At 32.8% G+C, this 12,593-nt stretch overlaps 1 protein-coding gene across 1 annotated transcript; it reads left to right on the top strand.

The window, feature by feature from the left end:
• The first annotated feature begins 7,411 nt into the window (after positions 1–7,411).
• LOC144572368 (uncharacterized) lies at positions 7,412–10,934 on the top strand. The gene is made up of 6 exons (XM_078321919.1): positions 7,412–7,659; positions 8,222–8,414; positions 8,757–9,191; positions 9,401–9,848; positions 10,075–10,156; positions 10,626–10,934. The coding sequence occupies exons 1-6, from the start codon at positions 7,630–7,632 to the stop codon at positions 10,848–10,850; spliced, it is 1,413 nt and encodes a 470-aa protein (XP_078178045.1). The 5' UTR covers positions 7,412–7,629; the 3' UTR covers positions 10,851–10,934.
• Positions 10,935–12,593: the final 1,659 nt, after the last annotated feature.

A 12,593-nucleotide genomic window follows, 5' to 3' on the forward strand; every position in this document is an offset into this window, starting at 1 on the left:
AACTTAACAAAAAAAAATGCTGCGGGAAAACAAATTCCTACTTTCAGTTGTGCGATATTTCTCTCTTCTTCGATCACTTGCTATATAATTCTTTAATCAAATATTCTTAGTATACTTAATTGATTTTATTTTCAAGGCTACGTGACAAATTAAGGTCAGTTTTTCTTCTACGGAACTTTTATTTTTAAGTAAATATAAACAATAAGAAAAAAAAATCTCCAATATTATAACATGCAATCTTATTTTTTACTTTATTTATTTACATATCTTTTGTTTAATATATGGATATTTATATTTTGGTAATTTCATTCAAACTAGAGGTCAAAAAATTTAAATTAATTAATTTTGTGTACAAAACTCGCAAAGATCTACTCAATGGTGTTAGAACATTTTACTTAGTTAAAGCTTACACGTTATCTATTTGTGATTCAAAGTTAGAAAAAGTACGTGGTTTTAAAATATGATAGATGCGGTAAATATCGTACATGCACGGAGTGTATCTTTTGATGAAAGAAAAAAAGCAACAGGAGTACGTCAGATCAAGTATTAAACTAATTAAACTCAATATTTAATATAAAATGAACGGATCGTCATTTTTAGCAAAAATAATGACTGAATTTCTAACATTAAAAGGTAATACAACATTTCAAATTTTATCATATATATTTCTAAATTTATTTGAAGAAAATATTTATACTACAGAGGTGATACTCCATTAATCCAGTGTTGCTTTACTAATGTCATTTTTGAATCGTGGGCATAATGGTCGAAATTAAAAGTTTCTCTCACCTCTTTGGCCGAAATTTTTAAATATACCATAATCACAAAAAAGATAAATCCAAACACCCCGATTTTGAAAATTTTCGAATTTTGACATGACCGCATCCCCTAGATGCGGCCACTTTTCTGTGGGCCGCATCTAGGGGCAGCGGCCCATTTTATTTTTTTTTATTTTTTTTTTGCTTTGTTTTTTTTTTTTTGCCTTTTTCTCATGTGAGTTTGAACTGAAAATAGGGTGGCCGCTTCCTCGGGATGCGGCCGTGTCAAAATTCGAAATTTTTCAAAAAAATGGTGTTTGGGTTTATCTTTTTTTGAACCATGGTATATTTAAAAATTTCGGCCTCTTTGGTGACTTGAGTCAAAATTTTGCTGTTAAAATCCTCACCCAGAATTTTTCATTTGATTGCAGTGTTTGCATAAACCAAAAATAAGAATCCGGATACTTTGTTCTAAAAGTTTTTGTACATACAACATAACGAGTATGTGAATCACACAATGTACAAGACCTGTCTATCAGTGACCCCACACCGACTGTTTCGGAGGCAATTCATTTGTGATTGAAAAAGAATCAAATTTTGGAAAACAAGATTGATTGCTTTTTTTTATCACATTGATGAGATTGAACTAATGATTCGATTTCAATATTTTTTTTTGTAAGCTATAACGTGTTTTGTCACTGAAAATTGTAAAATAACAGAAACCATATCATTGATTTGGTTGCAATAGGAGCTGTGAAATCTTTAGATCCTCTTCTCTCTTCCACCCGGGTCCTACTTGGGAGAAGCGGTTGGAGAGAGTCGATGATTCAGTTCTATTGATTTTTTACTGCATGGTTGTTAGTGTTATTGATCTCTCTCCAATGAGATCAAAATTTTATTTATCTATTAAAAAAACAAATTATCTTGTTTCCACAAATTTATTTTATAATTTCTAAAAATAACAAACTTTAAATCATTTTCACGGAAAATTTAATAGAGGACTCGTATGCAGAGAAAGTGTGCAGAGCAGAGCATGTACAAGTTTGAACACTCAACTTATGTGCAGAGTTGCCAGATATTTGCCTTAGATAGCAAGCAATCAAAAAACACGGAAAATTAACAGAGCAGGAATCTCCATGTGCTGCCCATACCGTACACCATGTCACCATGATATGATGATATCAACCATAAATGTTCCAAACGCACACACATTAAGTACCAGTAAAGCGCACTTTGACTGTGGCGATGACATGGTGGACATCAGGACATCAAATCAACAAATTTCATTAAATATTAATTATGTGAACGGACTAATTGTTACTTGACAAATTTATCAAAATTTTATAGATAATTATGCGTTTATGATAATTTTATGATTTTTATTTTTTTACAAAGAGTGCCATGGCTTATTTTTTTTTTTATACATGTATCACATCATCTTGCTCTCATTCTTCCGATTTAATTTTCTCTTCTTATTTATTTTCACGAGATGATTTGTGACCGTATCTGATAGGGCTGCTAACGAGCCGAGTTAGCTCGAGTTATGGACAACTCGAATTCAACTCGGAAGATAGTGAGTCAAGTTGAGAATATTGAGCCGAGCTGGCTCGCTGACTTGAATTCAACTCGCGAGTAACTCGAGTTGGCTCGTGACTTGTGAGTTGTTTAAGATGTTGAACTGTTGAACATTTGAACTGATGATTGTTGTTATGTAATAATATGAGAAATAAAATATTGAATTAACTCAAAAATTACGAATAAAATCATTAATCAAACGAGTCACGAGTTGAGTCCAACTCGAACTCCACTTGTTTAACTCATGAGTTACTCAACTCGAGTCAGACTAACTCAAATTTTAAATAAACGAGTTGTTAGCGAGTTCGTTACCGAGCTGAATTTGAGTGGCTCACAAGTCGCGAGCTTTTTATACAGCCCTACTGTATCATGTTTTTATATCTTATTGCAAAGAGATATGATACCTTGAGTTCTTGGTATGTGGTATATAATTTCCTTAAAAAAATGAACCGCATGATATGTAATCAATGTCAGCTTCTGTGTTTAGGAGACAATTAAACATATAATGATAATAACATTCTTCAAAGCTTGCTCACATCTAACACAAGAATGTCTTCTAAAAATATTTATAATTAGAAACCTTGGTATTTGCGAATTAAACACACACATTTTTTAACAGTGAATAGCGCCTCATTATAGCAGAGAACACGAGATGGTGGTTTTGAACTTTTGATGAACCCTAGGAATAGGAGTGAGATTGACATGTGGGCCCCTTTGTGATTAATATGAGATAAGATGGGGTTTTGGAGGCATCTTTTCCTGCCTTTCTGGCTTTTTTAAAACCCTTCAAATTTCAAACTTTTTGTTCACACATGCACCCTCGACACCTTTTAAATTAACCCCAATATTACACAATTCGATATTGATTCAAGGATTATACAGCCATAGACAGCTATATTATTAAATATTCAATGAAAGAACTGCAAAAAAGGAATAATTTCTTAATGTTGTGCATATTAAATATAGATTTCTGTGAGGTGTCATCCGAAAATTAAGTCTGGTGAACCTATTCTACGTGGACTGTAGCGAGAGGTGAAAAAGTGGGGTCAAGAGAATCAGAAACAGTATTTTAAGAATAGGTCAGTAGAACCTATCCTAGGGCTTATGTTCATAGCCTATATAAAATTCAGGACTACTGTGCTTATAATGGGTTGGTCTGTATTTCAAATTATTTTGACTTGGTATGGTAAAACAAGTTTAGACATTGTTGCACAATTTAGAGGGAAAAGACGAACCAAAAAAAAAAATTTAGAGGGAAATTAAATAGATCGATAGGATCGGCGGGTAATTTGACTTTGAACTTCTAAATCACCGATCTAAGTGGATTTTGTAACTTGGCGCTATAATTCCTAGATTGGTTCTGTGACTATAATATGTAGTCTTCTATGCGGTGGATTCTGTGACTATATAATATATAATAATTAAGAAAAGCACGATCGTCTCGGCTGAAATATAATCTTGCACAACTTTATAAATGAAATATTTTTCCTAAAATACATGCTAATATATTAAGATTGAAAAATACTATGGATGAGGTTAATTTTAAAAAATTATCTGGTTGATTTAAAATAGTAAATTCAAATCGTTGAAACTAATTCAATTTAGAGATGACGTATTTATATTTTATAGAGATCTTAATATGTGATGTGCCGTGTCGTGATTAGTTTATATTGTGACATGGATCACGTGGCATAACGTGACGTGACCAAGTCAGATTTATACGTAGTGTGATCAAATTTTGAATAATAGTCACATCACGTTTGTCACGTTTAATTATTTTTTTTATAATTTATATTAGTTTATTCAAGATTTACTATTCGAAAGATCTAATTATACGTGATTTGCATGACCGCGTGCTTTGATCAAATCTTTGATGTGGCGCACCGTGTCGTGTTAAATTTTCAAAAAATGATCACGTCACTCGAATGATCATGTCACATAATACGCGAATCACAACACGTGACCGACACCCATACCGTACCTTAACGTATCCAGTCCAACCATGATTTTTTAAATTATGAATTTCGCTTGGTATATATTCAATCAATTAAAAAATAAAAATAAATGCATTAAAATATTTTATAAACCTTTGTGTTCTTTTTTTACAAAATGATTTCACATGACTGTACTCGTGAAATATTTCGATTTTGACATTTTAGATTCATCTAGTCCAATATTATTTGAAATTAAGCTCATTGAATTCTTTTGTGAGTTTAAATACGTATTAACTTCACTAGAAAAAAACATTTACTTAAAATATTTAAGTCCGGTCTGCACAAATAACTGTATTTTGTACAAATAATTATGCTTACCAATTTAGATGATTAATCTATACTAGTTTCGTATCCGTAGGTGGCAACAAGAATATGTTATAAGTGAATTTGTTTTTATACATAATAACATTTTTTTACAAAAAAATTAGACTAATTGACATAATAATAATATAAATAACATGCATTGAATAATATATTAAATTACATATATTTTTTTTAATCTATTCGACGTATTATTTTTAAAAAAATCATACAAATTGATAAATAACATTCCTTAAGTCATGTTTGATTATGAAGTGGTGGAATAAATCCTTTACTCAATCTCTAAGTAGTCAAATAAGAAGTACGTATGGAGGATTAAGATGGAGTAATATTTCAGTTAGTCTGGAATAAGTTAGTCCACCTGTGAGTCTTACAATCAAAGTAACATCCAAGTTATAATTTCCTTTATCTTCATCAACTTGATCCACGGAACTTCAACAAAACATGATTAATTTAATCTATCTTAACTTGGAGCAAGCAATTTAATCCGGAGTAACTCTACTTCACAACCAACACAACTTAAACGATATAACAAAAATAGAAATAAACGAAGACATGACCGATCAATTATCAATCAATTCAAAATTTATTAAATGACATTTAAAAAATAGAAATAAATCATGACCAATCACACAATTACATTGTGGACAGCACGTGTCTAAATAAAATTTGACTTTTACATATAAAAAGAACATCAAATAGATGCATGGAATCATAATATTTGATACGAGGGCTAATATTTAATCCAAAATTTCATCTTTTAATTGAAACTGTTGCCAGATAAGAACATCTACATGCAGAATATAGAAACAGAGATATAATGAGATATATATCTTCCATATCCCATATTTCCTTCTAAAGAAAGATTAAAGATACCATTAAAATAAAATCTGCCAATATAGTTTTTAAGCAAGAGAGAGATTGTAGTAAATTAATACTCACGTAATCTACGTGTTCTCAACTTAATAAAATTTAAAATGTCACATGCTTAACAACAATAGATCGCATGTAGAAACAATATAGATTGATCGAATTCACCTAAAACTCAATACACTTCCTTGTAAGCATCTACCTAATTCCAAGCATATAAATATTTTTATTTTTATGTGAAGGCAGCTACAAATACAATTAAATTTAATATATACGCACGAGCTTCTATTTTATCAAAATAGTGCGAAAAAAATCCCTTTTTAAAAGGAGGAAATTTTTCTCGGATGACCCTATAACACAAAAAAAATGCAATATTTATGTTTTGTACAGACAACTCGAAATTATAATAAATATTAGAATAATTATTTATGTACCCGCGCTACAATAGCTCTATTTAGAGGAATAATGTATTATGGTTCCCACTAATTATATTGTGTCCACTAATTATTATTATAAAAAGATATTATATAGTTTCAACTAGTTATTATTTTAAAATCTCAGCAGCACCCTTTCAAAGCCTCGGTACTAATTTCGCGTCAACATATTTCCAACAAAAATAGTTGACCTCGTAAAAATAAATACTTGAGTGCATAGATATAAATATTTTCAGTGTCATATGTAAAAAGAGGAGGGATTCAATTACAACATTATGACAGTTTAGGTCCCCACAAGCAGTTATGTAAAAATTACAACACTATTTACAATATAGATATAAATACTTGTGTTCTTTGAACTATGTACTTCAATATCTGACTATTAATATTAAAAAAAAAGTTATAGATATGGAACGGTTGCGATCCCCACAAACAATTACTGCAGTTTAGGTGCGGGTACGACGTTAGAAATTTCAAAAAAGGTTACCGGTACAATTATTTAAAAAATAATTAATTTATCATTTACATTGTTTACTATATAAATATAAATACTTGTGTTATTTGAACTATATACTTCAAGATTCGACTATTAATATTTTAAAATAAAATTACAGATCTGAAACAGTTGCGGTCCCCACAAACAATTATGACAGTTTAGGTGCGGGTACGACATCAGAAATTTCAAAAAAAAGTGCGAGTACGATTATTTAAAAATAATTAATTTATCATTTACATTGTTTACTATATAAATATAAATACTTGTGTTCTTTGAACTACATACTTCAAGATTTGACTATTAATATTAAAAAAAAAGTTACAAATCTGAAATGCAGTTATAGCAGTTTAGATACAGGTACTGTAGCGCCGTACTCATATCAGCTTCCTAAATATTAATTCTCGGCATCCTAATTAATTATTAAAAATCAATTAACCAGCTTCAATGTCCCCGAACAAGATTTAGGAGGCTCACGTGACCCGACGTCAGCATGAGTAAACGCGTGTGTGGACTGATTCGAGCAGGGAACAGCAAACCCTAGGCATCGGAATGCTGACACGTACTCTCCAACAAAGCGAACGACGCTGCCTCGGTGCTGAGTAAAAGTGGCAACAGAGGCGACTTCACCAAGGCATGTGTGGGGAATCCCGTTCCTGATCCTTGACCCAAGAACTATTGACGTGTTTACACCGCAATGATTCTACGGTTGTTTACGGATGATAACGTGGCTGTCTTTAATTGGTTATTATTCAACTATCAACCAAAGTAAGTGACACGCGAATCTTATTGTGAGTGTCTGTAGAATACGTTGGTTATCATTCTAATTAATACGAAATTAATAATTTTAATAATTAGAAAAAATAAAAGTACAACTTGTAGGGTAACTGGCTAACTGTCCAAATGGTATGGGGTATGGGCCCCACATTTCAGTTGGAGTGGCAGTCACCTTCTTTTTGAAAATTTCCAGGTACTGGAGAGAGAGAGATACTTTGTCGCATCTTTTCATCGATTCCCAAAATTTTGAGCAAGATAATTATTAACAGCGCACTTCCTAGGAATTGAGAAGATCGCTTCCTTCATTTCATTTCGCGCTCTTATTATTTCCTTTCTTCTGACCTGAGATTTCTATCAATCTCTCTTTAAACAGCACAGCACAGCACCCCCTTCCTTCTCTAAAATCTATGGAATATGAGAGAATCCACAAGGTTCAGGTACTTCATTTTAGTTTTTCCCTTTTACCACTGATTCTCAAGCACTGTTTCTCTGCGTGATTCGCAAAAACAAGACAAAATATCCAGAAATTGTTTTGATTGAATGCTGCAGTAATTTAGTGCAGCAGTTAATTTAAGCTGGTTTCTTTGCTGAGTTATAACTTATTACCTTACACCTACACAGAGTATAGAAGATTGTTTTTGCTAATTTTTATCTTTTTCACAAATTTTTGGGACAAGTGTAACTTATTTTTCAAATAATGAGACAAGAATACTGATCTTTAAATAGATAATGTCTCTATATATTACGTACCAGACTCTTTCAATTCAAATCAGGCGGATCAGATCGCGCATCATAGTTACAGTGACATCGCATTGGGCAATAGATTGAATCCCCTAAATTTAATTTTACTTGATTTTACAGATGAGGTTGTTATGTTTATTCTTTACATTAGGCAATTTCAATTGATTTTACCAGGCGCAACGGGATTCAATGAAAATCCTCATTTCTTTTCTTATTTTTTTATGGCTATGACTGATTTCATAATTTCAATGCTTGTAGACAGCAGTGATATCTCCAAGTAAATTACGAATGAGGCTATTGGGCTCTTCAAATTCACATCAAGGAGTTAGGAAAAAAGAAGCAAATATTATCAAATCAGCCACGGCTTCTCCTTCTAGGCTTGAGGAGTTGGAATTTTCCAAAAATAGCCTTCTAGAGCATGATTTTGTTGAATCAGATATATTCAAATCAGGTATTTTAGTACGTGGTCTTTTGTTGTATTAACATGCAATGTTGCATCTTTTATGCCCCTAAAAAATGGAGGAGTACCCATTTGCGGCCGTTATTTTCCTTTAATATATTTTTTTTTCAAACTGTTCCAAACTACCATTATACAACCTGCCTCATTCACTGATATAAAATAATGATCTCGCAGGTTACTTTAAGCATATGTTAATAGGTTGTGATTTTAGAATAGCAAGTATTTTTTAGGCGTTGAATTCAAAGCATTTCCAGTATGCTTCTTAGGTCAGATTATAAGTTACTCATGTTCTTTAATGCAAACTCTTTATATTTTTTCCTCTGATAATTTCAGGACCGTTGAGCACATCAAAAGTAGGTTTGGCAGCAAACACTGCTAATTCAGAAGCTTCCAGACAAGAAGAAAACAGCACAAATGGCTCTGAGAATTCAAATTTTGAATTCCAGAGAGATGAGAGGTCGCCAGGTCAGCATTTTATTCCTGCATCATTGGTACGGCAAGTTCCATCAAAATGGAATGATGCCGAGAAATGGATCATGAAGAGGCATTCAATGCACTCAAATCCAATTTTCTCAAAAAAGCCATCTGCACAAAACCATGGGGCTAATGTGGTAATTTCCAATAACAATGTGAGAGTTGCACCTGAATTGAATGGAAGTTCAAGTCGTGGAAGTGGAGTTACGGAATGTGGGAGTTTAAACGGGCGTAAGAGGGGAATACTTCGCAAGAAGCACTCACCCATGGAAAGGACTATTAATGCAACCTCTGGTGAATATTTTCTCCAATGTTTTTTTTTATGGTGATTTTTTTTTGTGTTGTTTTCTATTTTACTTGTTACTTAATTCTTATCTCCAAGAAACATATTAATATCCAATTGACAAAAGTTTCTAAATTTGGTTATTAAATGTGGTGCTTAATGAATCTTTAGTGTGACTGATTTAAAATTAAAATGCTCTTTCTCTACACCAAATGTGCAGGTACTGGTTCAGTACAATCAGTCTCAATGAGAGACATCGGTACCGAGATGACACCAATCGCAAGTCAAGAGCAATCCATGGCCGGTACTCCAGCAGGGCCTGCCACACCCACATTCAGCCCCCTTTCATCCATCCCTTCAACCCCGAAGCGGGGCGCACCATCTTCGAGTTCATCAGAAGCTACGGTTGATAGTCGCCTCTGGGTACAAAAAAAGTTGCGTACTGTGCAGACACCAGATCGGGAGCTTCAAATCAGGACGAGGCAAGAGATTGCCGCACTTGGGTTAAAGTTGGGGAAGTTTAACATTGCTACTTGGGCTAGCAAGGAAGAGTTTCCGGAAGAATCAGAATGTGATAATAATTTTGACGAGGGTGAAAGCGCGAAAAGGTTGTTCGATGCTCGGGCAGCGGTTTGGGAGGAATCTCAGAAATCTAAACTCGTGTCTAGGTTTTTCTTTTCTTTCAGTTTTCTCTTTCAATTATTTTTATACATTTGTTTCAATTTTCTCGTGCTTTGTATTTGTTTGTATGATTGGATGCTATTTAAGACCACATCAGGCCTTGAACTGTTTTCAAAAGATTTTAACATCCGTTATATTTTGAAAATGGAAAAGTCAGTTTGGATTTAATTGTTTCATGACATTAATTTTAATAATGTTTCTTATTATTTTCAGATACAAACGTGAAGAGGTGAAGATACAGGCATGGGAAACTAGTCAACAAGCCAAAATTGAGGCAGAAAAGAGACGGATTGAGGTAATAAAATGCTCGATTAGTTATGTAAAACAGTTCGGGATTGGGAGAAATACTGATTTTAATGGAGTAGAACATATAGAATGAAACCATCTTTGGTAAATATTTATAGACTCAAAAAATATTATATTGCAGTTTTACCTAGTAGTTATTGCACCCTGTGCTATATATGCAATGTGCAAATTCTTGATTTATATTGTAGAAAAAAAGAATGAACTATACCAGAAATAAGTAATGACAGTATTCTATTATGTTTTTATGAAGGATTAATGTTTCCTTGTTTTAATAGTATGCATATCATATATGTCTTCACAAAAGACTTAAATTGTGTTAAGTTAGATGAGATATTAACATATACAGGTTTGAAATCCGGCTCAAAAGATGCCCATCATAACATGGCAATTCTATAATGATAGGAAGATTTGTAACAACTAATAATCTTTATTGTTAATGAAAAATTGAAAAATGTCAGGCACAAGCTGAGCATATGAAGTTCCGTGTCCAACAAAAGACAGCTAAAAAGTTAAGTACAATGAGGCAAAAGGTGGAGGGGAAACAAGCAAAAATGGAGGTTAAGAGAAGCCGCCGAGTTGCCAGGATAGCAAAAGAGGTGGAGCAGATTCGCCGCACTGGCCGAGCACCCACATCATGTCTTAGATGCTGTAGTTGGTTTTCTTTTGGATTGTTAACCAAATGATGTTGTTTCTGTTTTCGTTGATTTAACAAGCTTACATTACAGGGTTTTGAATTAGTGTCAAAATTTGTGATTTTAATTAGCGTCTATTAATTGCCTCCTTTTTTTTTGTTACTTATCTTCATTTTTCCTCTCGGTTTTTATCCTAGAATTATAAAAAATATATATATCAAAATTCATTTTGCTATACGAGCCAAGACTAGAATGTTACTTTAAAAGTTTATTAAATATGCGATCATGAAGTTATTTTCTAATTTTAAAATTTTGCTTAGGTCAAGATAAGCGCACTACTGATACTGTCACGGTGAAACGGATGAGAATTGAGACCATTTTTATTTTATTTTTGTTTATAACAGTGTGGGTGGGCCCCCTGAATGGATCCTGTAACCTGGTCCAAATCCTCATTCAATGATCTGGATCTTGGTGTACCAGCCAGCTTTATTGGACCGACAGTTCTCTTTTAGGGCCTGTTCGGCCGACAAATGGGAATGGGCGCGGGCAAGGGATTTGAATTGAAAAACACTGTTTCTGTGGGAAAAAAAAAATTCAGTTCATTTTTTCCACGTGAATAGTGATTCGGCCGAACAGGCCCTTAGACTGTGGTCTAGAGTTATATTGCGAAGAGGAAAAAAAAAAAGGAAGAGAAAATTTTACTGTAAAATTTAATCATCACGTCTCGAAGCGTGATCTTATTCGAATGGGTTTGAAATTAATAGGACCACAATGCTATTATTGCTCGTTAGGAGTAAAATTAAGATGTGATTTGCTCACTAAAAGGAGTTGGTGAGCATACTTTTAAAAGACTATCGGATTGACTTTCAATTATAAATCCAAACCGTTGATATTCAAGTAGTTCATGTAAAAAAATTTAAACTTTTGAATTTTTTAGTATATGATCAAGTTGTCAAAACAATGAACAATTTATCAGTTAACTTTTTAATTATTTTATGTATTAATTTTTAATTATTTTTTAACTGCTTGACCATGTACTAAATAAATTCGAAACTTTAAAAAAATTATATGTACATACATTACTCACGAAATACTTGGATTTTGACGGTTTGAATTCGTAGTTGGAAGTCAATCCGACTAGTTCCTCTTGGTGAGCACATCGCACCCTAATTTTGCTCCTATGTTAGTAATACTCAACGCCCGCTGTTTACATCACTATTGTTTCTAGTTTTGTACTATATTTTCAATGCACATTCTGTTTTTTTTTTTTTAAAGACAGTATCTACAAAAGAAAAGAAAAAATTGGTCCCTAAATACTATGAAATTTACTCTAGATATCTTGATTTTTTTTTTTTTAAAGACAGAATTCTGATGCGTGCAAAAGAAGAACACTGTTCCAAACTAGAAAAAGTGTTCCATACTAGAAAATGGAACAGTGTTGAAAAACAGTTCCATATATACTAGAAAAAGTGTTCTGTCAGGTTTGGTCTTCCATGTAATTATTATGATATCATGCCAATGCTATTGACAATTATTAGGTCCTACTGTTTCAACTTTCATGAGATGGCATTAATTTGATCATTGTCTTTCCCTTTTCATGAGACTTAGGGTCTGTTTGGCCTCCAATTGGGAATGGGCATAAGCACAGAAATTGAACTGAAAAGTACTGTTTTAGTGAGAAAAAAAAAATTCAATTGAACTGAATTTTTTTTTTCCATGGAAACAGTAACACGGCCGAACAGAGCCTTAATAAAGGATTGTAAGAATGAGCCGAGCCCGAGCTTAATTAATTAT

This window comes from Carex rostrata, chromosome 20 (genome assembly GCF_964058835.1).
Source record: "Carex rostrata chromosome 20, lpCarRost1.2, whole genome shotgun sequence".
Taxonomy (NCBI): Eukaryota; Viridiplantae; Streptophyta; class Magnoliopsida; order Poales; family Cyperaceae; genus Carex; species Carex rostrata.